The following is a 22,051-nucleotide window of genomic DNA, read 5'->3' as shown; positions in this document are numbered from 1 at the left end:
AAAGCAGGGTCTACCAATGTGCTTCTTGGAGATTGATTGCCTGGGAATGGTTGATTGGGACCAGTTTGCAGTTGCTATGAGGTGGCTTCCCTTGAGGGAGCATGGCTGAGTGAAATCGACTTTGATGACCAAGAATGCTCCTCCCAGGGGTGGGGAAACCTCGGCAGGGGACGGCATGTGAGCACCAGAGGGCAGGGATTTCACCGAAACGAAAGTGGAAGCAAACAGCCTGCGAGCAAAACCATTTCAGGTCCTGCTGGGGCTGAGAGAGACCAAAGCCCTTCAGAAGGTACAAACAGGGGTTCAGCTGTGGTGGATTCTGCCCCTGTGCCCAGCTCTGAAGCCGCAGCTCTTGCCGAACAGACCGGAGACCCATGTCAGCCCCGCGGGATGGCGTAAGTGAGGAGAAGGGAGTTGGGAGGTGGGGAAACAAGAGCAATCCTCTTGGCTAGGAACCTGCAAGTATCTCAGGTCCTGGCAGCCAAGCCTCTCCCTGCCCATCTGAGACTGGCTGAACAGCTGGGGAGAAACGCAAGGCTGGGATGACCTCCCCACTATGCAGTTGGTTCCCTAACCTATTGCCTCAGACAGCAGGAGCTCATTAAATCCTGTGTCTGTGTGCACTTCTCTAGAGAGAGAATTGTAGTTTCCATCAGATACTCAAAGGGTTCTGTGACCCAAATAAAAATTGTTCTAGGCAGGGCTTGGTGGCTCACGCCTGTAATCCTAGCACTTTGGGATGCCTGGGCAACACAGTGAAACCCTGTCTCTACTAAAATACAAAAAATTAGCTGGGCATGGCGGCATGCTTCTGTAATTCTGGCTACTTGGGAGGCTGAGACAGGAGAATTGCTTGAACCTGGGAGGTGGAGGTTGCAGTGAGCCCAGATTGCACCACGGCACTCCAGCCTGGGTGACAGAGTGAGACTCCATCTCAAAAAAAAAAAAAAAAAGAATTGTTCTAGTAACTAACACATCCTTATCCCCTCCTGAGGTCTCCCGTCTACCAAAATTCTCCTCCTCCTGATAATTCCATCTCATCTTAACCTTGGGCCCTCTCCAGGTTCAGGAAGAAGTTTTCCCCCTCTGGGAGCTAAGCTTCCCTCTCCCCTGGTCCACCCTTTCCTGACATAAATGCCCCTTCCTGTGCTAGACTAAGCTCCAGGAGGACTGGTGCCCTGTCTACCCTGCTCATCACTCATCCCCAGTGCCCAGCACAGTGCCTGGCATGTAGACCCTGCGTGTTTCCTGGTGTGCAGCAGGCATTCAGTAAACACTGTTGAATAAATGAATCTCATCCTCTCTCCACTTTCTTCAGCCTATCCCTCCCTGATACCACGCCATCTGTCACAAACACACAGATCCCTCACCTGGAAATGTTTCATTTGCCCCTCAAGTATAATAAGATCCCAGAGCTAGGTGTGGTGGCTCACACCTGTAATCCCAGCACCTTGGGAGGCCGAGGTAGGCAGATTGCCTGAGCGCACTTGTAGTCCCAGCTACTTAGGGGGCTGAGGCAGGAGAATAGCTTGTACCCAGGAGGTCGAGGCTGCAGTGAGCCATGTTCACACCACTGCACTCCAGCCTGGGTGACAGCAAGACACCTCCCCTGCTCCCGTCTCTAAGACAAAAGAGAAAAAAGGAGCCATCCTGCCTCTTTTCAAATCCTGCTTTATTCCATTGTGTGGTCCAGGGAAATCATTAGCCTTTCTAAAATTTACAGTCTAAGCTCCATTTCCTCTCACAGGAATACCTACCTGCAAGAATTAAACTAGAGGAATTAGGCTAGGTGAGGTGGCTCACACCTGTAATCCCAGCCAGCACTTTGGGAGGCCAAGGTGGATGGGTCACTTGAGGTCAGGAGTTTGAGACCAGCCTGGCCAACATGGGGAGACCCCATCTCTACTAAAAATACAAAAATTAGCCAGGCCTGGTGGCACACACCTATAATCCCAGCTACTCAGGAGGCTGAATCGCTTGAACCTGGAAGGCGGAGGTTGCAGTGAGCCAAAATCATGCCATTGCACTCTAGCCTGGGCAACAAGAGCGAAACTCTGTCTCAAAAAGAAAAAAAGAAAAGAAATAACTAAAAATACAACAACTTTGCTGGTCATGGTGGTGCATGCCTGTAATCCTAGCTACTCAGGAGGCTGAGGCAGGAGAATTGCTTGAACCCAAGATGCGGAGGTGGCGGTGAGCCGAGACTGTGCCATTTCCCTCCAGCCTGGGCAACAAGAACAAAACTGTGTCTCAAAAAAAAAGAAAATAAATAAATAAAAATACAAAAAATTAGCTGGGCGTGGTGGCAGGCACAACAGGAATAATCCCAGCTACTCGGGAGGCTGAGGCAGGAGAATCGCTTGACCCCAGGAGGCAGAGGTTGCAGTGAGCTGAGATCATGCCACTGCACTCCAGCCTGGGCAACGAGAACGAAACTCCATCTCAAAAAGAAAAAAAAAAAAAAGGAATTATACTTCAAGAATCAAGCTAGATAATCCATAGATTAACACAGTTAAAAACTCATTGCACTGTTTAACACCTACTGAGCCTTCAATATGTGTTTCTTATTGTTAATATTATTGTCAACTTTTTCAGAACTCCAATTCCCCAAGGACAATCTTTTTTTTTTTTTTTTGAGACGAAGTCTTGCTCTGTTGCCCAGGCTGGAGGGCAGTGGCTTGATCTCAGCTCACCACAACCTCTGCCTCCCGGCTTCAAGCGATTCTCCTGCCTCAGCCTCCTGAGTAGCTGGGATTACAGGTGTGCGCCACCACACCCAGCTAATTTTTGTATTTTTAGTAGAGGTGGGGTTTCACCATGTTGGTCAGGCTGTTCTCCAACTTCTGACCTCGTGATGCACCCACCTTGGCCTCCCGAAGTGCTGGGATTTCAGGCATAAGCCACCAAGCCTGGCCCCTAAGGACAATCTTAATTCACCCACACACTCCTACCTCTCTGCTAAAACTGCTGTTTTTTTTTTTGTTGTTGTTGTTGTTGTTGGATTCTCATTCTTCCAGACTGGAGTACAGTGCAATCTTGAACTCCAGCGTTCAAGAGATCCTCCCAACTCAGCCTTTCAAGTAGCTAAGACTATAGGCAGGGACCACCATGCCTGGCCAATGTTATTAAAATTTTCTTTGTAGAGATGGTGCTTCAATATGTTGCCCAGGCTGGTCTTAAACTCTTGACCTCGCTGGGCGCAGTGGCTCACGCCTGTAATCCCAGCACTTTGGGATGCCGAGGCGGGTGGATCACAAGGTCAAGAGACCGAGACCATCCCAGTCAACGTGGTGAAACCCCGTCTCTACTAAAAATACAAAAAATTAGCTGGGCATGGTGACGCGAGCCTGTAATCCCAGCTACTCAGGAGGCTGAGGCAGGAGAATTGCCTGAACCCAGGAGGCAGAGGTTGCGGTGAGCCGAGATCGCGCCATTGCACTCCAGCCTGGGTAACAAGAGCGAAACTCCGTCTAAAAAAAAAAAAAAAAAAAAAAACTCTTGACCTCAAGTGATCCTCCTGCTTTGCTTCCCAAAGTGCTGGGATTACATACATGCCCTCTTAAATGGCCTTTGTATATCAAAAGGAAGGGAGAAATGAAGGAAAGAAGCCTGTATTTTTCTAAAAAAATTGCACAAAATAGCCAGGCACAGTGGATCACGCCTGTAATCCCAGCACTTTGGGAGGCTGGGGCGGGCAGATCACGAGGTCAGGAGTTCACGACCAGTCTGGCCAACATAGTGAAATCCTATCTCTACTAAAAATACAAAAATTAGCCAAGAAATGGTGGCATGTGCTTGTAGTCCCAACTACTTGGGAGGCTGAAGCAGGAGAATTGCTTGAACCTGGGAGGTAGAGGTTGCGGTGAGCAGAGATCCTGCCACTGCACTCTAGCTTGGGCAACAGAGTGAGAATTCATCTCAAAAAAAAAAAAAAAAAAAAAAAAAAAAACAGACACAGTGGCTCATGCCTGTAATCCCAGCACTTTGGGAAGCCAAGGTGGTTGAATCAAAAGATAAGGAGTTTGAGAAAAGCCTGGCCAATATGGTGAAACATTGTCTCTAGTAAAAATACAAAAATTAGCCAGGTGTGGTGGCATGTGCCTATAGTCCCAGCTACTTGGGAGGCTGAGGCAGCAGAATCACTTGAACCCGGGAGTCAGAGGTTGCAGTGAGCCGAGATCGTGCCACTGCACTCCAGCCTGAGCAACAGAGCAAGACTCTATCTCAAACCAAAAAAAAAAAAAAAAAAAAAGAAAAAGAAAAAAAAGACCTGGGCACAGTAACTCATGCCTGTGATCCCAGCACTTTGAAAGGCCGAGCAAAGTGAATGGGAGGCTGAGGCAGGAGAATTGCTTGAACCTGGGAGGCAGAGGTTGCAGTGAGCCGAGATCACGCCACTGCACTCCAGTCTGGCAACAGAGTGAGACCCTGTCTCAAAAAAAAAAAAAAAGGCCAGGCATGGTGACAGGTGCCTGTAATCCCAGCTACTTGGGAGGCTGAGGCAGGAGAATCTTGAACCCAGGAGGCGGAGGTTGCAGTGAACCAAGATCATGCCACTGCACTCCAGCCTGAGCAACAGGGGGAGACTCCATCTTAGAAAAGGAAAAAAAAAAAAAAAGCCGGCATGATGGCACATGCCTGTTAGCTACTTGGGAGGCTGAGATAGATGAGAGGATCGATTGATTCCAGGAAGTTGAGGCTGCAGTGAGTCATGATCAAGTAACTACTCCAGTCTGGGTGACATTGAGACTTTGTCTTTTTTTTTTTTTTTTTTTTTTTTTTTTTTTTTTGAGACGGAGTTTCGCTCTTGATACCCAGGCTGGAGCGCAATGGCGCGATCTCGGCTCACCGCAATCTCCGCCTCCTGGGTTCAGGCAATTCTCCTGCCTCAGCCTCCTGAGTAGCTGGGATTACAGGCACGCGCCACCGTGCCCAGCTAATTTTTTGTATTAGTAGAGACGGGGTTTCACCATGTTGACCAGGATGGTCTCGATCTCTTGACCTCGTGATCCACCCGCCTCGGCCTCCCAAAGTGCTGGGATTACAGGCTTGAGCCACCGCGCCCGGCCGAGAGACTTTGTCTTAAAAAATGAAACAAAACAAAAACATGGGTAGATTTGCATGGGGCAAAACTTTTTTCTTTTTTTGAGATGGAGTTCTGCTCTTGTTGCCCAGGCTGGAGTGCAGTGGCGCAGTCTCAGCTCACTGCAACCTCCGCCTCCAGAGTTCAAGCGATTCTCCTGCCTCAGCCTCCCGAGTAGCTGGGACTACAGGCACGCACCACCATGCCCGGCTAATTTTGTATTTTTTTTTTTTTTTTTTTAAAGACTGGGTTTCACCATGTTGGTCAGGCTGGTCCTGAACTCCCGACCTCAGGTGATCTGCCCACCTTGGCCTCCAAAGTGCTTGGATTACAGGCGTGAGCCACCACGCCCGGCCTCTTTTTGTTTTTTTCGAGCAACAACATGCAAGTTTATTTTTCGTAGAGGCAGAGTTTCTTCATGTTAGTCAGGCTGGTCTCAAACTCCCGACCTCAGGTGATCAGCCCGCCTCGGCCTCCCAAAGTGCTGGGATTACAGGCGTGAGCTATCATACCCGGCCAGGAGAGATTTACTTTAGCAGGGACCTGGTCTCCCCAGTGCATCAGAGTCCCCACCACTCTCTGTCCTCCTACGTGGCTCTATTAACTCATTGATGTCATCTAACTGACCCTTAAAGGCACTGTGTTGGCACTCTCTGATTTATAGAAATACGAATAACTAAGGGTCTTCATAAACCAGCATAATTTGGTCAAGCTCTAGTTTTCCTCTGCTAAAAATAGAACAAACTCACACTGAATTTCTTTGATGCCCTCTGTAACGTGCTCCTTTACTGTCATTCATTCACTTCATTTATTCATTCGACGCACTTGTACTGGAGACATCTTTTGTGTCAGTGACCTTGCTGGACACTGGGAATACAGAGATGATCATGACAGAGTCCTGTCTTTCCAAGGACCTCTTGCTTCTCTGAGCTGACCTTATTTATCAGGATTCCTAACCACAGGGTGAGCTCTGCTCCATATCACAAACAAAGGTTCATTTATTGGTATCCCTGGTGTCACTTCCCTGCCTATGATGTCAGCTCTCTCTGGACCCACTCCAGATCACACCCAGCCTAAAGGACTGCTTGGTGTACAGTGGAAAGTGGGGCAGTCAAGGGACAAACTAGAAGATGAGTAAGCTACCTCCCCACCCTGGGCTTCATGTCTTTACTGTAAAGCACAGGTCAGCAGGGTGGGCTCTGGAGTCAGATAGCCTAGGACCATATGACTTTGGGCAAATCATTTAACCTCTCTCAGTTTTAATTTCCTCATCTATAAAATAAGGATTGGTCGGGTGTGGTGGCTTACATCTGTAATCCCAGCCCTTTAGGAGACCGAGGCAGGTGGATCATCTGAGGTCAGGAGTTTGAGACCAGCCTGGCCAACAGGTTTTAGTGAAAACCTGCTTCTACTAAAAATACAAAAATTAGCCAGGCATGGTGGTGGGTGCCTGTAATCCCAACTACTTGGGAGGCTGAGGCACGAGATTTGCTTGAACCCAGGAGGTGGAGGCTGCAGGGAGCCAAGATCATGCTACTGCACTGCAGCCTGGGAGACAAAGCAAGACTCCATCTCAAAAAAAAAAAAAAAAAAAAAAAAAGGCTGGGCACGGTGGCTTATGCCTGTAATCCCAGCACTTTGGGAGGCCCAGGCAGGTGGATCACAAAGTCAGGAGTTCGAGACCAGCCTGCCCAACATGGGGAAACCCCGTCCCTACTAAAAATACAAAACTTAGCTGAGTGTCGTGGTGCATGCCTGTAATCACAGCTACTCAGAAAGCTGAGTCAGGAGAATCACTTGAACCCAGGAGGTGGAGGTTCCAGTGAGCCGAGATCGCACCATTGCACTCCAGCCTGGGCGACCGAGTGAGACTCCGTTTAAAAAAATAAATATATATATATATAAATAGATAAATAAATAAAATAAGATAGATACCCTGTCGTGAGAATTGAATGAAATAATTCATCAGAGGGTTTAGCACAGTGCCTGGCATATAGTAAGTAGTTAGCAAATGTTAACAGTATTAGTGTATGACATTTTGCAACTAGTCTCTGCTCCTCTTGGAGGTGTCCCTAATTGGGTTAACCCCTTTGGATTGTCCCTCCTCCAAACTCTGGCTGCCCTTCACAATCAGGCATGTGATTGTCGACTACCTTGAGCACTGTTTGGCAGGCCTGAGGGCTATGTACCCTTATCTTCCACTGCCCTGTCAGTGCCCAGCACTTCCTAGCAGGAGCTCAGTGTTTGTTCAACTCTAGATCTGTGATCAGGAACAAGTCATGGCTGCTGCAAAGGCTCCTGCCCTTTCAAGAACAGCTGAGATGATGCCAGCTGAGCCCTGAGTGGAGGGGGCCAGGACCAGCCCAGGGCAGCGTAAGGGGGTTGGGTTGCTCTGGAGCTTCGCATCAACTTTGCGTCTGGAGAGTCGGGGATAGGCCCCCATTCCCCTGGGCTTGTGGAGTCTCCTCTGGAAGGGCAGGTAGAAGTCTGGTTGTTCCTTCTGTTCCAGCAGGCCCTCCATGCCCTTCTGCAAGAGCAGGCCAGACTCAAGATGAGGCTGCAGGAGCTGCAGCAGCAGAGAAAGGAGCTCGGGGACTCCCCCAAAGACGAGGTAAGGTGGGAGACCTGGTGTTGTCTGGTAAAAAAGAGCTAGTGAGGCTGGGCATGATGGCTCACACCTGTAACCTGTAATCCCAGCACTTTGGTAGGCCATGGTGGGCTGATCACTTGAGGTTAGGAGTTTGAGACCAGCCTGACCAACATGGTAAAACCCTGTCTCTACTAAAAATACAACAATTAGGCCGGGTGCAGTGGCTCACGCCTATAATCCCAGCACTTTGGGAGGCCAATGTGGGCAGATCACCTGAGGTTGGGAGTTTGAAACCCCGAGTTGTATTTTTTTTCCCTCCTCCTCCCTCCTGAGTGGTATTTTTTTTTTTTAGTAGAGACAGGGTTTCTCCACGTTGGTCAGACTGGTCTCGAACTTTCGACCTCAGGTGATCCGCCTGCCTTGGCCTCCCAAAGTGTTGGGATTATAGGCACGAGCCTCCCAGGACAAATTAAGATGTTGCATGTAAATTGCCCGGTATGGACCAGACCTATCTTCATCCACTCCTTTTTTTTTTTTTTTTGAAAGACAGTTTCACTCTTGTTGCCTAGGCTGGAGTGCAATGGTGTGATCTTGGCTTATTGCAACCTCTGCATCTCAGGTTCAAGTGAATTTCCTGCCTCAGCTCCAGGCTAGCTGAGATTACAGGCGTGTGCCACCATGCCTGGCTAATTTTGTGTTTTTAGTAGAGATGCAGTTTCATCATGTTGGTCTGGCTAGTCTTGAACTCCCAGAGGAGTTCAAGGAGGTTCACTCTCAGGTGATCCTCCCGCCTCGGCCTCCAAAGTACTGGGATTACAGAGGTGAGCCACCCTGCCTGGGCCTCATCCACTCATTTATCCGGCTTTTCTTTCAGTAAATGTATTTATCCCCAGCACTCAGTATCAATGGAATGGAATTGGGGATGCCTTCCTCCTAGGTGGGAATGAGAAACACTCCTACTCCCCTCCCCACTTCCAGGTCTTATTTTCAGTGCCGAAGATCCCCTTGGTATTCCGAGGACACACCCAGCAGAACGGGGAAATGCCTAAGTCTTTAGTTTCCAATTTGAGGATCCGCTGCCCTCTGCCTGCAGGCTCTGCCCTGGTCACCTTTGATGACCCCAAAGGTGAGCTCTTGGGGAGTGTCAGGAGAGAGGTGGGGAGGATTCCCAGTACTGACCCTGTTTCCCCCCCACCCAGTGGCTGAGCAGGTGCTGCAACAAAAGGAGCACACGGTCGACATGGAGGAGTGCCGGCTGCGGGTGCAGGTCCAGCCCTTGGAGCTGCCCATGGTCACCACCATCCAGGTCACAGAATGGCAGCATCCTGGGACATGCAAAGGGTGCCATGCACCTGGGGCTGGGGAAGTGGAGCTGTGTCTGGGACTACCCCTTGCTGTCTCCCACTAGGTGTCCAGCCAGATGAGGAACCAGAGGGTGTTGGTCAGTGGATTTCCTGCCAGCCTCAGTCTGAGTGAGGAGGAGCTGTTGGACAAGCTGGAGATCTTCTTTGGCAAGACTAAGAACGGGGGTGGCGATGTGGAGGTTCGGGAGCTGCTGCAAGGGAGTGTCATGCTGGGCTTTGCTAAGGATGGAGGTGAGGGTCATGCAGACCTCCTGCAGGGGAGATGAGGATACAGGGTGCAGAAGATGAGGGTTCAGGGAGCGGAGAGAGCTTGATGCTAAAGGTCCACCCCTCCTTGTTCCCCACAGTGGCCCAGCACCTATGCCAGATTGGCCACTTCAGAGTGCCATTGGGTGGGCAGGAGGTCCCTCTGAGAGTCTCTCCCTGCATGAATGGGGAGATCCAGAAGGCTGAGGTAAGTAGGAAGGTGGCAAACAGGGGCTGGGCTGGGTAACCTGCCTGCCTGTCAGGAACTTGCCCAATGAAGGATCAGAGACCCCAAACCCCACTGACCTACCCACCACCAGCCTCTCCAGGCCTCCCGACCCCATACCCCCATGGGGCACTGCATGCCCTGCCCTGCCCCCTACCCCCCGTGCCTTACTCCCAAGAGCCTTTGCCATCTCTTGGCTACTTTTCCAGATCAAGTCGCAGCCAGTGTCCCGCTCTGTGCTGGTGCTCAACATTCCTGATGTCCTGGATGGCCCGGAGCTGCATGATGTCCTGGAGATCCACTTCCAGAAGCCCACGCGGGGGGGCGGGGAGGTAGAAGCCCTGACAGTCATACCCCAAGGACAGCAGGGCCTAGCAGTCTTCACTTCAGAGTCAGGCTAGGGCCTCCCTTCTCATCCTCCCTGCCCCCTCCCAAGGTTCTCATGCCGGGCTGGACTTGGGTGCCCATGTAGGAGGTCTTTACGTTCCCCAACAGTGGGGAGGGATTCCACATTGCGAAACACTGCCGAGAACAGTAAAAAGAGCCAGCATGGCATGACGTTCTTCCTCATTTCACTCATGAAAGGAAATCTGGTTTGGGCATGGAAGGAGGCAGGGGGATGGGAAGAAGCCCAGATCTTCCACCAGCAGCGCTGGCCTTCCAGGAGCTCACCTTCCCCTCCACTCTCAGAGGCAAACAGCAGGAGCCAGGGTTTGGCTTTTTATTGACACACACACAAAGGCAGCTGTGGTAATGGGGTGGTGTACACAAAAGCAAAAATCACACTTCACACATTTAGTCCTCATTTACACAATGAGGAGGCTGAGCCTGTCCCTCCACCTCCCATTGCAATGGTTGGGGCGATAACCCTCCCTAATCCTAGCTCAGTGAGCAGAGGGAGTGACTTCCCTACCCAGGAAGTCCCCATTTTGGTCACAGTGGCCCAGGTCCTGACCATCCCCCTTTCTACTCCCTTGCTCCATCTCCCCACCCATGTAAACAAAAGTTTTGGGCTGAGTTTGATAAGCTGCCTCTCTGCTTTGAGAAGGCAGTGGGGCCTCCCCTAACTGCAAGGGGAATGTGCTTGGATTTTTACTTTGGTCCCAGAACAAGAAACAGACAGCACTGCCTTTCAGACCTCTGGCTGGTAAATGCCACACATATCTGCAAGGCTGAGGAAGCTTCCCCGCCTTTCTCCTCAACCACCTCGCAGACAGGACATGACACAGACCTCGATGAGGGCACCTGTTCCTGTCCTGCTCCCCAGGAGGCTCGGGGCTGCCCCCAACCAATGGCACACAGATTTTTGGCAGTGTTGTGGGACTGGGGAGGAGTGAAACCCCAGCTCCACCAGAACAAGGAAGGCACTGGGGAGAACAGGGGTGAAGGTGGTGGGAGACAGGGTCCTCCCTCCGCCCCACCACACACACACAAGCACAGGTTTTCATTGCTAAGGCACTGAGAACAAATCCAGAGAACTCAGTGAAGGGTGGGGGCTCTGTATCCTTCCTAGAGTTGTGACCTAGGGGAGTAGGTCGGATTCCCGCCCTGTTGTAAGAGGCAGCCTTGGTTAAGAATGGCAGAAAACCTGGAGATGGAAGAAGCCCAATTGTGCTTAAGAAGTTGGGAACAGAGGACAAGGTGGGGACTGGTCAAGCCCAGAGGTGGGCGCTGGTTGGCCCAGGCTGAAGGGACACTAGGGAGAGACAGGTACATGCTGGACTCACAGAGATTGGCCCCATATCCTGAGCTGACATTTCTATTCTTTGGGGAGGTGGTGGGGCAGGGTGGGAGGGAAGACGAGGCAGAGGTGGAAGCTCACAGAACACAACAGTGGGGACTGGTGAACCTTGGCACAAAAGCAGCACAGCAGGCCCGGGGAAAGGGTGGGGGCAGGAAGCAGCCAGCCTCCCTCTGACCCTCCCTGTCCCCTTGGCAGGGCCCAGACAACCAAATGGTCACTTCCCAACCTCTTCAGAGGTCAGGAAGCAGGGAGGGGCAGGGGAGCACAGTCGTCACCACAGAGACCTTCGGGGGAGGGAGGGCAGAGCACTATGAGAGGCTGAAATGCAAGTCTGGTGGTCAGCAGAATGCAGTTTCCCGACTTCTCCCTTCACTGGTCTCGAGGGTCTCACAGCCCCTCCTACTAGTTCTCCTTCTCTGGCCCTGGAACCAGGAGGACCTTGCCCACATTCTTCTTCTCTTGCATCTGCTTCATGGCATCAGCCACCTGGGGAGGAAGGAAAGCTGCGGCTCCCAGTGCTATCCAGCCCCGGGGCAACAAGAGCCAATGCGATGCAGGCAGCCCTCTTCCCCAAGAATCAGCCCCTTGGGACCCCAGCCTTCATGAGCCCTACCCGAGCCCTCCCGGCAAAGTCCTCACAATTCACCTTCTCGAAGGGCCAGACCGAGTCAATGCAGGGCTTGATGTGGCCCTGGTTGTACAGAGCCAGGAGGCGGGCCACCACGCCACTGAGCAGCTCCACCTCACCCTCCAGGTAGCCCAGGTGGAAGCCACACACAGCCCGGTTGGCCTGTAGCAGCTGCAGAGCTGTCACGCTGAACTGATTCCACCATGTGCGGGCCAGGGCCATCAGGTTCCGTTTGGGGCCCGTCAGCAGGTTGGCCATTCCTGAGGGACAAGGTGACATGGCCTGTGAACTGAGGTGCCAGGCACATCCCTGTGCGCCTGACTCTGTGTTCCCTGTCATCCCCTTGTGATTCTCCGTACCAGCGCCAGGGAGTGATAGGCTAATTCTCAAACTGCTGGTTACCAGGCCCAAACCAACCCTGGCTGACTTAAAATTGCTCTAGGGGCCAGGCACTGTGACTCACACCTGTAATCCCAGCAGTTTGGGAGGCCGAGGCAAGAGGATCACTTGAGGTCAGGAGTTCAAGACCAGCCTGGCCAACATGGTGAAACCTTGTTTCTACTAAAAATTCTAAAATTAGCCGGGTATGATGGCACGTGCCTGTAGTCCCAGCTACTCGGGAGGCTGAGGCAGAAGAATTGCTTGAACCCAGGAGGTAGAGGATGCAGTGAGCTGAGATTGTGCCATTGCACTCCAGCCTGGGTGACAAAGTGAGACTTGGTCTTAAAAAAAAAATTAGCCAGGCATGGAGACGGGCGCCTGTAATCCCAGCTATTCAGGAGGCTGAGGCAGAATTGCTTGAACCAGGGAGGTGGATGTTGCAGTGAGCCGAGATCACGCCACTGTGCTCCAGGATGGGTGACAGACTGAAACCCTCTCTCTCTCAAAAAAAAAAAAAGCTCTAATCTTTTTGTATTTGTTTGTTTGTTTGAGTCAGGGTCTCACTCTGTTGCCCGGGCAGGAGTACAGTGCTACCATGCCCGGCTAATTTTCGTATTTTTTGTAGAGATGAGGTTGCATCATGTTGCCCAGGCTGGTCTTAAACTCCTAGGCTCAAGTGCTCCACCTGCCCTGGCCTCCCAAAGTGCTGGGACTACAGGCATAAGCCACCATGCCTGGCTTATTTTGTTGTGTGAAATACTTTTTTAAATGAAAATGCGGCCGGGCGCGGTGGCTCATGCCTGTAATCCCAGCACTTTGGGAGGCCGAGGCGGGTGAATCACGAGGTCAAGAGATCGAGACCATCCTGGTCAACATGGTGAAACCCTGTCTCTACTAAAAATACCAAAAATTAGCTGGGCATGGTGGCACATGCCTGTAATCCCAGCTACTCAGGAGGCTGAGGCAGGAGAATTGCCTGAACCCAGGAGGCGGAGGTTGCAGTGAGCCAAGATCGCGCCATTGCACTCCAGCCTGGGTAACAAGAGCGAAACTCCGTCTCAAAAAAAAATAAAAATAAATAAATAAATAAATAAATAAATAAATACAAAATAATAATAAATGAAAATGCATCTTGCCTAACACAACTCAGGGAGGTAGGACAGAAAGAAGGCAGGCTGGTTGTTCAAGAATAATCCCCAAACAAGAATGTAGAATTGGGCCAGGCACGGTGGCTCACAACTGTAATCCCAGCACTTTGGGAGGCTGAGGCAGCTGGATTACCTGAAGTCAGAAGTTCAAGCCAGGCCAACATGGTGAAACCACACCTCTACTAAAAATAAATTAGCTGGGCATGGTGGTGGGCACCTGTAATCCCAGCTACTCGGGAGGGTGAGGCAGGAGAATCACTTGAACCCAAGAGGTGGAGGCTGCAATGAGCTGAGATCGTGCCATTGCACTCTAACCTGGTGACAAAAGCAAAACTCTGTCTCAAAAAACAGAATGTAAGGCCGGGCACAGTGGCTCACACCTGTAATCCCAGCACTTGGGGAGGCCAAGGTGGGCAGATCACCTGAGGTCAGGAGTTTGAGAACAGCCTGACCAACATGGAGAAACCCCATCTCTACTAAAAAAAAAAAAATTAGCCAGGTGTAGTGGCGCATGCATGCCTGTAATCCCAGCTACTCAGGAGGCTGAGACAGGAGAATCACTTGAACCCAGGAGGCAGAGGTTGCAGTGAGCCAAGCAACACAAGCAAAACTCCATCTCAAAGAATGTAGAATTTACTATGACTCACGTGGTAAGTTGTGACAGAGAATGAAAAGAGCTGGCACCCAGGAATCAGCAATCTGAATGCAACATACAGGACCATTCTTAACCCTGATCGTCTATAGAGCACCTGAGTCCCTACCCCTTCATTCCAAAGCCCTGGACCCCTATGTCCCACCCTTTAGATCCTCCTTCCTGCCCTAACATGCTGTCTCCATCCATGACCCACTAACTCACCATAGGTGATGACTTTGCCCATGGGTTTGAGGAGGTTGTAGCCCTTGGCAGTATCTGACCCACCCAGAGGGTCCATGACAATGTCCACTCCTGTCATAGAAAAGGGGAACCCAAGAACATTAGGATCCACAGATCCTCCCTGTCCTGTCCCTCCCTAACCCCTGCCATGTTCTGCCCCCAACCTTTAGGGGAAATCTTCTTGATCTCATCCACGTAGTCAGTCGTGTGATAGTCGATGGGATGTGTGACCCCATTCTCCTTCAGTGCCTCATGCTTGCTGGCCGAGGCTGTTCCGAACACTGTCACATTCTCCACTGTACGGCACAGCTGCACAGCAGCCATACCCACACCCCCTGCAGCAAGATACTCGTAAGCAGGGGATATGAAGTTGCCCTGGCCACCAACCACTCCATTGTAGCCTCCCAAGGACTCAGCCCATCACCTTCGCTTTGCCTAGGCTCATTTTAGGGTTTATGTCCAATTTCCATGACTGAGAAGTGGTGGAGAGGATGGCTAGAGAGGTGGTGGTGCGGGGTGAGGGCACGTTGCTAAGGATAACACACCAGACTAGACCTGGTGCCTGAATGTGACCACGGCAACTCTACTGCAGAGGTGTTGCCATGACAACAATCCAGACAGACTGCAGGGAAGGGGCCTGGAAGGAAATCTGGGTAGGGTAAGGAGTGATAAAGGGAGGCCCCCTGTCACCTGCAGCCATGTGTACCAAGACGCTGTGGCCAGGCCGTAGGTTGCCGAAGTCAAAGAGGACCATATAGGCTGTAATGTAATTGACGAGCAAGGCAGCGGCTTCCTCAAAGGTCATGGCCTCAGGCATCAGGAAGGTATGGATCGAGGGCACAGTCACCTCCTCCTGCCACATCCCTGATCGGTTCAACACCATCACCCGGTCTCCTACCTCGAAGAAGAGAAGAAGAGCATTATTCAGTCACTCGTTCATTCACCCCCAGGATATTTACTGATTTTCCCCTAGGTACAAGGCCACCTTCTTCCAGATGAAGTAGCAGGAGAAGCAGCAAAGTAGTCATGGTAATAATAATAATAATAATAACCTGATCACCAACAACAATAACAACTCACCTTTGGCCGGGCACGGTGGCTCACACCTGTAATCCCAGCACTTTGGTGGGGTGAGGCAGGTGAATCATGAGGTCAGGAGTTCGAGACCAGCCTGACCAACATGGTGAAACCTCATCTCTACTAAAAATACAAAAATTAGCCAGGCATGGTGGCACACACCTATAATCCCAGGAGGCTGACGCAGGAGAATCGGAGGCAGAGGTTGCAGTGAGCTGAGATCATGCCACTGCACTCAAGCCTGGGTGACAGAGCGAGACTCCGAGTTAAAAAAAAAAAAAAAAAAAAAAAAGGAAAAAAACAACTCACCTTTACTGAGTGCTGACTGAGGGCCAAGCCCAATTTCAAGTGCTTTATATAAAATGCTCAATTAATCCTTGCATCAGCTCTTTGAGGTAGATACTATCCTTATCACCTTTTTACAGAGCTTAGACGTCACTATTGTGTAAGATCCCCAAATGCAAGAAGCTTACAGTTAGGGCAGCATGAAGTATTGTGGAAGAGATCAAACTGCTGTGGTTACAAAAGTGGTCTCCACTGTTTACTGACTGTGTGACTTTGAACGAATAAAAATTACTTAATCTTTTTGAGCTCCAGTTTTTTTTTGTTTTTTTTTTTTTTGAGACAGAGTCTGGCTCTATCGCCAGGCTAGAATGCAGTGGCGCGATCCTGGCTCACTGCAACTTCCGTTTTCTGGTTTGAAGCAATTCTCCTGCCTCAGCCTCCCGAGTAACTGGGACTAGAGGTACGCACCACCATGCCCGGTTAATTTTTTTTGTATTTTTAGTAGAGATGGGGTTTCACCATGTTGGCCAGGATGGTCTCCATCTCTTGACCTCATGATCTGCCCGCCTCGGCATCCCAAAGTGCTGGGATTACAGGGGTGAGCCACCATGCCCGGCCGAGCTCCAGTTTTCTTATCTGTCATTTAGAACAGTTATAAGGACCGAATGGAAAAAAACAACCATTTTCAGCACAACGTCTGGCACATAAGCAGTTAGTAATGTTAGCCAATAATAATAATAATAATAATAATAATAATATAATAGCAAGGAAGTCACACAAACAACCAAATAAGACGGCACTTTATGGTCAGGTGGTATGGTGAGCTTCATCTGCTACCAAAGTGCAGATAAAGTTCTCTGAGCACTTATAGCAGGGTGTGATCACCTCAGGAGAAGTGCGTTTGAGCCAGCACTGGGAGCACAGAAAACATGTCCACTCAGAGATGGTGCAGGAGGGGTGACAGACAAGGAGGGCTACACAGGCCTGCGCAGCAGTAAAAGGCTTTTTCCCCCCACCAGAGCCTCTGTGCAGGAGGGAAAGGGGGCAAAGATAACAGAACCTGTCCCTCCAGCTTAGCAAGTGAAGTCAAGGGAAGGGCAGGGAAAAGGAGGGAGTGTCAGGAGAAAAGACCTCTCTGTGCTCTCTGAAGAGCATAGAGAGGGAGGTGTGGGTGCTGTTCTGGGACAATCCGGGTCTGTCTTGATCCCTTGGAGGAATGATGGCAATTCTGTATATTAACAAGAGTTAGGGTCCATGGGAAAGGGGGATGGGACTCCCACATAAGCAATTTTTGTTTTTTTGAGTCGGAGTCTTGCTCTGTCACCCAGGTTAGAGTGCAATGGCGTGATGTTGGCTCACTGCAACCTCTGCCTCCCGGGTTCAAGGGATTCTCTTGCCTCAGCCTCCTGAGTAGCTGGGATTACAGGCTCCTGCCGCTGTGCCAGGCTGATTTTTGTATTTTTTGGTAAAGACTGGGTTTCACCATCTTGGCCAGGCTGGTCTTGAACTCCTGACCTCGTGATCCACCTGCCTTGGCCTCCCAAAGTGCTGGGATTAAAGGTGTGAGCCACTGCGCCTGGTCACATATGCCCTTTTTTATGTTCTCAAGCCCCCACACTGCACTGAAGAGGAGAACTGAGGGATGCTGGGGTCTTTCCTTCCAAGTTCTGGCCTGAGATGAGGTCTGGAGAACGAGAACAATGGAAGTCCTCCACCCATGGACTCAGGACTAGCAGACACAGAACAACCAGGAGAGCTTTGAGGAGTGCACTGCTCATTTGGGGTCGTGGCCAGTCCCAGATTTGGCCCAGAACAAGTCTCACCCTGTCTCATGCTAACCCTCAGCCCATCTAGATCAGGGCTATGACCCTCCCCAGCCCAGACACCAGGAGGGAGGAGGAGGGAGGAGGAGGGAGGAAGAGGGAGGAGGAGGGAGGAGGAGTGAGGGGGAGGGAGGAGGAGGAGGGAGGGGGAGGAGGAGGGAGGAGGAGGGAGGGGGAGGGAGGAGGAGGAGGGAGAGAGAGAGAGGGAAGGGCCCTCCCTGCAGAATCCAGGCTCTTACATCAGATTCTTGCCCTGGACAGGATATCCTGTATTTACCAGGCAGAAAGTGTGGGGAGGGGAGGTGAGGTGGGTGGCCTTCAGCAGTAACATGAACTACAACTACCCCTAAAAAACATTCCTCGTAGCACCTTCTCAAGTGTGGGATCATTTAGAAGTCAGTTTGAGGGTGGGGCCAGAGCTGAATTCAGAGGGAAGCCTTTAAGAAGCTGTTTGCATCCAGGATGAATCCAACAAACCTGGCTCTGATTATCTGGGGCTGGCCGGTCTGCAAACAGGCTGCATCTGAGGGGCCTCTCTTGGCAGGGTCTGCTTTGAAAAGAAACTCCTGGCCGGGCACGGTGCTCATGCCTGTAGTCAATTCCAGCACTTTGGGAGGCTGAGGCATGTGGATCACCTGAAGTCAGGAGTTTGAGACCAGCCTGACCAACATGGAGAAACCCTGTCTCTACTAAAAAATATAAAATTAGCCGGGCATGATGGCTCATGCCTGTAATCCCAGCTACTCAGGAGGCTGAGGCAGGAGAATCACTTGAACCAGGGAGTCGGAAGTTGCAGTGAGCCAGAGATCATGCCATTGCACTCCAGCCTGGGCAACAAGAGCAAAACTCTGTCTCAAACACACACACACACACACACACACACACCCCTAAACAAATGGCATGCTGAGGCCTCATCCTAGGTCTCTCAAAAAGCTGATCATTTTGAGTTCTCCGGTGTCCAAGGTTGTGGCCAAGATTAATGATAAATGAGAAGGAGAAACAGGCCTGCAGACTTGGCCAACCTGTTCAAGGAGCCACACCTCTCCGTTCCAGTCCAAACCCTTGGCACTGGGGTTTCTGAAGTGGGGGTCCTCCGCAGGGGGAAGGCAGAGGGGGGCCCCACCCCCACTCCCTGCACCGGGCGTTCCCAAGGGCAGCCCCTGGTCGTGGCCCGATGGCTGAGTCAGAGGAGGAGGAGATACTGCGGTCACGAGAGACACAGAGCCCGACAAAGATCGGGTGGCCCAATCCCGCCTACCCCACCCCAAAACCAGATCGGCGGTGTGAGGCTGGTGGCGGTGGGGGAGCAAGGCTCTCTCTCCTCCATGATGGGCGTGTCTCGTCTCTTTGGCCTTGCTCTGGGAGGGGCCGCCTCACACCCCCACAGACCACGGGGCTGCATGTGACCAGGGCTCTGGCACGGCCGCGGTGCCCCCGCCCAACCCCAACGGGAGAGCCCCTTAAGCTCCCTCGGGGAAAGGTGGCACTAACCGTCACTCACAGTCACAGACTGCAATTACCCAGGGGGTGAGTGTTTGGTGGGCAGGGGTACAGGTATGGTTTTAATGGGGGCGGGGGGCAGTGGGGACGGTAGAGTCGTTGTGCGCACGCGCAAGGGCGCCTTATTGTTCCCCCCCCCCAACTAGCACCGCTTATGGGCGGCGGCCACAACTACAAATGGTTGGGGAGGGGGCGATAATTCCGTCTCCCCTCCCCACATAAATACGGTTCTCCAGGAGCCCCAAAACACACGTTCCTTTCCTACGCTTTCCACGCTCGTGCACCCAGGTCCACGCCAGTCTTCCCGCCCTGCCACACCCCCAGCGCCCGCCCACTGGTGCCCCACTGCCCCGTGGCCTCCGAAGCCCTGCCCTGCGCAGCCCGCTTACCTTGCGGTCGCTGACTCCCTCGCCCACGGCGATCACGACGCCCGCGCCCTCCATGCCCGGAGTGACGGGCAGCGGCGGGAGCCGGTCGTACAGCCCCTGCCTGGCCATGAGGTCTGCGAAGTTGAGCCCGCAGGCCCGCACGCGCAGGGTCAGCTGGCCGGGCCCAGGGGCCGGGGGCGCGGCCGGCCGGCTCTGCAGCTTCACCTTGTCGTAGCCTCCAAAGCCCGTGAGCACCAGGCAGCGCAGCGGTGGCGGCGAGGCTGCGGCGGCGGCCTCTTCAGAGGCTGCGGGCTGCTGGGGGTCGCTCGCTGCCTCGGCTTTCGGGGGCGGCGAAGAGGCGTCTTCCCCGGCCCCTGCCTCGGCCGCCGCCACCACGGTGGCCGCCTCGGCTGCTTCTCTCTCGGCGGACATGGCTGGGACTCCCGACGAGAGCGCACAGCTGGACAGACTGCACAGCTGGGGAGGGCGGGGCGCGTCGAGAAGAGCCGCGGCTGCGAGCTCCAGCGGGAGGGGCGGGGCTGGGGGGGGCGCTGGGAGGGGGCGGAGCCTCGCGCGCACACTTAAAGGGCCAGGGCTACAGCGGCGCGAGCTGGGAGAGCACGAAAAGGGGAACAAGGAAAGTCGGTGGTCTTGGGATCAAGCAGGCCGCGATTTATTTACTAATATTCAACCTTACTCAAATTAAAAACTATGTTAAGGGATAGGCCGGGCACGGTGGCTCACGCTTGTAATCCCAGCATTTTGGGAGGCTAAGGCGGGTGGATCATTTGAGGTCAGGAGTTCAAGACCAGCCTGGCCAGCATGGTGAAACTCCCATCTTTACTAAAAATACAAAAATTAGCCGGGCAGTAGTGGCGCGTGCCTGTAATCCCAGCTACTCGGGAGGCTGAGGCAGGAGAATCGCTTGAGCCTGGGAGGCGGAGGTTACTGTGAGCAGAGATTGCACCACTGCACTTCAGTCTGGGCGATAGAGTGAGATTCTGTCTCAAGAAAACAGTTAAGGGGCAGTCCCAAAACTTGAACTTACATCAGGTTTCATATCTGGCGAGTCAGCCACCTGTGGACTGGAGCCCTACTAAATTGTGTCTCAGGCTTTGACTCTACCTTTATGTAACCCAGGTAGGGATGAGACTTCATTCATTCTGGTCTTGAAGAGGCAAAGTAGGAGCATGGAGACAAAACCTTTAAAACTTTCTGACTTTGGTGTTAATGTTCTGTTCCTCAGTTTCCCTTCCGTAAAATAGTGATGATGCCATGTGCTCTGGTTATGTTTTTATTTTTTATTTTTTTTTAATACAGGGTCTCACTCTGTCACCCAGGCTGACGAGGTGGTTTGATCACGGCTCCCTGCAGCGTGAAACTCCCGGGCTCAAGCAATCTTCCCAACTCAGCCTCCTGAATAGCTGGGACCATAGGCGTGTGCTGCCATGCCCGGCTAATTTTATTTTTTATTACTCTATGCAGAGCAGGGCTACCCCATAGGCAGTGTGCCTAGAGTGGTCAAACCTGGATAATTTTTAATTTATTTTTTCTAGAGACAGGGTCTCACTAGGTTGCCCAGGACGGTCTTGAACTCCTGCACGTAAGCGCGCCTCCCAAAATGCTGAGATTACAGGCATGAGCCACCGCGTCTGGCTTCTAGTTATTGCCTCAGCCTCCCCGGTAGCCAGGCACGCGCCATCATGCCTGGCTAATTTTTGTACTTTTAGTAGAGACGAGGTTTCACTATGTTGGCCAGGCTGGTCTCGAACTCCTGACCTCGTATTCCTCCTGTCTCGGCCTCCCAAAGTGCTGGGATTACAGGCATGAGCCACCGCATCCGGCCAAAAAAGCACTTTTTTTTTTTTTTTTTTTTTTTTTGGCGACAGAGAAGTGTCGCCAGGTGCCTGGCTAGAGTGCAGTGAGTGGTGCGATCTCGGCTCACTGCAGCCTCCACATCCCAGGTTCGAGCAATTCTTCTGCCTCAGTCTCACGTAGCTGGGACTACAGGCGCGTGCCACCACGCCCAGCTAATTTTTGTGTTTTTCACCGTATTGTAATTTTGTATTTTTCACCATAGTGGCCAGGCTGGTCTCGAACTCCTGACCTCGTGATCCATCCACCTTGGCCTCCCAAAGTGCTGGGATTACAGGTGTAAGCCACCACGCCCGGCCAAAAGCAGTTTTAAAAGGTAAAGACTACAAAAATTAGCAGGGCATGGTGGCACGCGTCTGTAGTCCCAGCTACTCGGGAGGCTGAGGCAGGAGAATTGCTTGAACTCGGCAGTCGGAGGTTGCCTGGGCAACAGAGCGAGACTCGTCTCAAAATAAATAAACAAATAAGTAAAACAAAAGGTAAAAAATGCCATGCAAATGCGTATCAGTGGTTTGATTATTGTTAGACTCTGAATCCAGCCTGACTTTTGGGCTTAGCTCTAGAGGCTTCAGCAGAGCAGGGCTGTCACTGTGGCGGTTATTTCTCTTCCTCTTCATCTCCTTCTCCCCAGGCATCCACCAGAGGACGCAGCGCCCCCAAAACTTTGCACCCAGTTCTTGGCTGGAGGAACTCAGTCCATGCTTCTCTGCTGGTCTAGGCCCGCGGTTAAGTCAACGAAACCCGAGACCCGGCTGCCCGTTGCCATGGGGACGGAAAGCTATGACGTCACCACCGTCTGGGTGGGTGTGCTGGGGTTCACGCTCCCATTTCCCCAAGAC

General features: G+C 52.0%; 2 protein-coding genes across 3 annotated transcripts; one reads left to right on the top strand and one right to left on the bottom strand.

Moving 5' to 3' along the window:
- Nucleotides 1-195: 195 nt before the first annotated feature.
- On the top strand, nt 196-10,062 carry IFI35 (interferon induced protein 35). Of its 2 annotated transcripts, none has more exons than XM_012443862.2 (7): nt 196-395; nt 7,596-7,694; nt 8,652-8,799; nt 8,873-8,979; nt 9,082-9,268; nt 9,385-9,491; nt 9,719-10,062. In XM_012443862.2, the coding sequence occupies exons 1-7, from the start codon at nt 375-377 to the stop codon at nt 9,908-9,910; spliced, it is 861 nt and encodes a 286-aa protein (XP_012299285.2). In that variant the 5' UTR covers nt 196-374; the 3' UTR covers nt 9,911-10,062. The 2 variants fall into 2 exon arrangements, with proteins under 2 accessions (XP_012299285.2, XP_012299284.2); XM_012443861.3 differs by having other exon boundaries at nt 7,593-7,694.
- Nucleotides 10,063-10,216: 154 nt separating this feature from the next.
- On the bottom strand, nt 10,217-19,769 carry VAT1 (vesicle amine transport 1). Its single transcript, XM_012443860.2, has 6 exons — nt 19,359-19,769; nt 14,975-15,182; nt 14,449-14,619; nt 14,267-14,356; nt 11,900-12,141; nt 10,217-11,739 (listed from the first exon to the last, which is right to left on the bottom strand). The coding sequence occupies exons 1-6, from the start codon at nt 19,767-19,769 to the stop codon at nt 11,656-11,658; spliced, it is 1,206 nt and encodes a 401-aa protein (XP_012299283.1). The 3' UTR covers nt 10,217-11,655.
- Between the last annotated feature and the right edge of the window lie 2,282 nt (nt 19,770-22,051).

Source organism: Aotus nancymaae, unplaced genomic scaffold (genome assembly GCF_030222135.1).
Source record: "Aotus nancymaae isolate 86718 unplaced genomic scaffold, 86718_ANA_hifiasm-v0.15.2.pri h1tg000089l, whole genome shotgun sequence".
NCBI classification, from domain to species: Eukaryota; Metazoa; Chordata; class Mammalia; order Primates; family Aotidae; genus Aotus; species Aotus nancymaae.
Note: the sequence above shows the minus strand (reverse complement) of the source record. Positions and strands in the feature narration are given on the sequence as shown.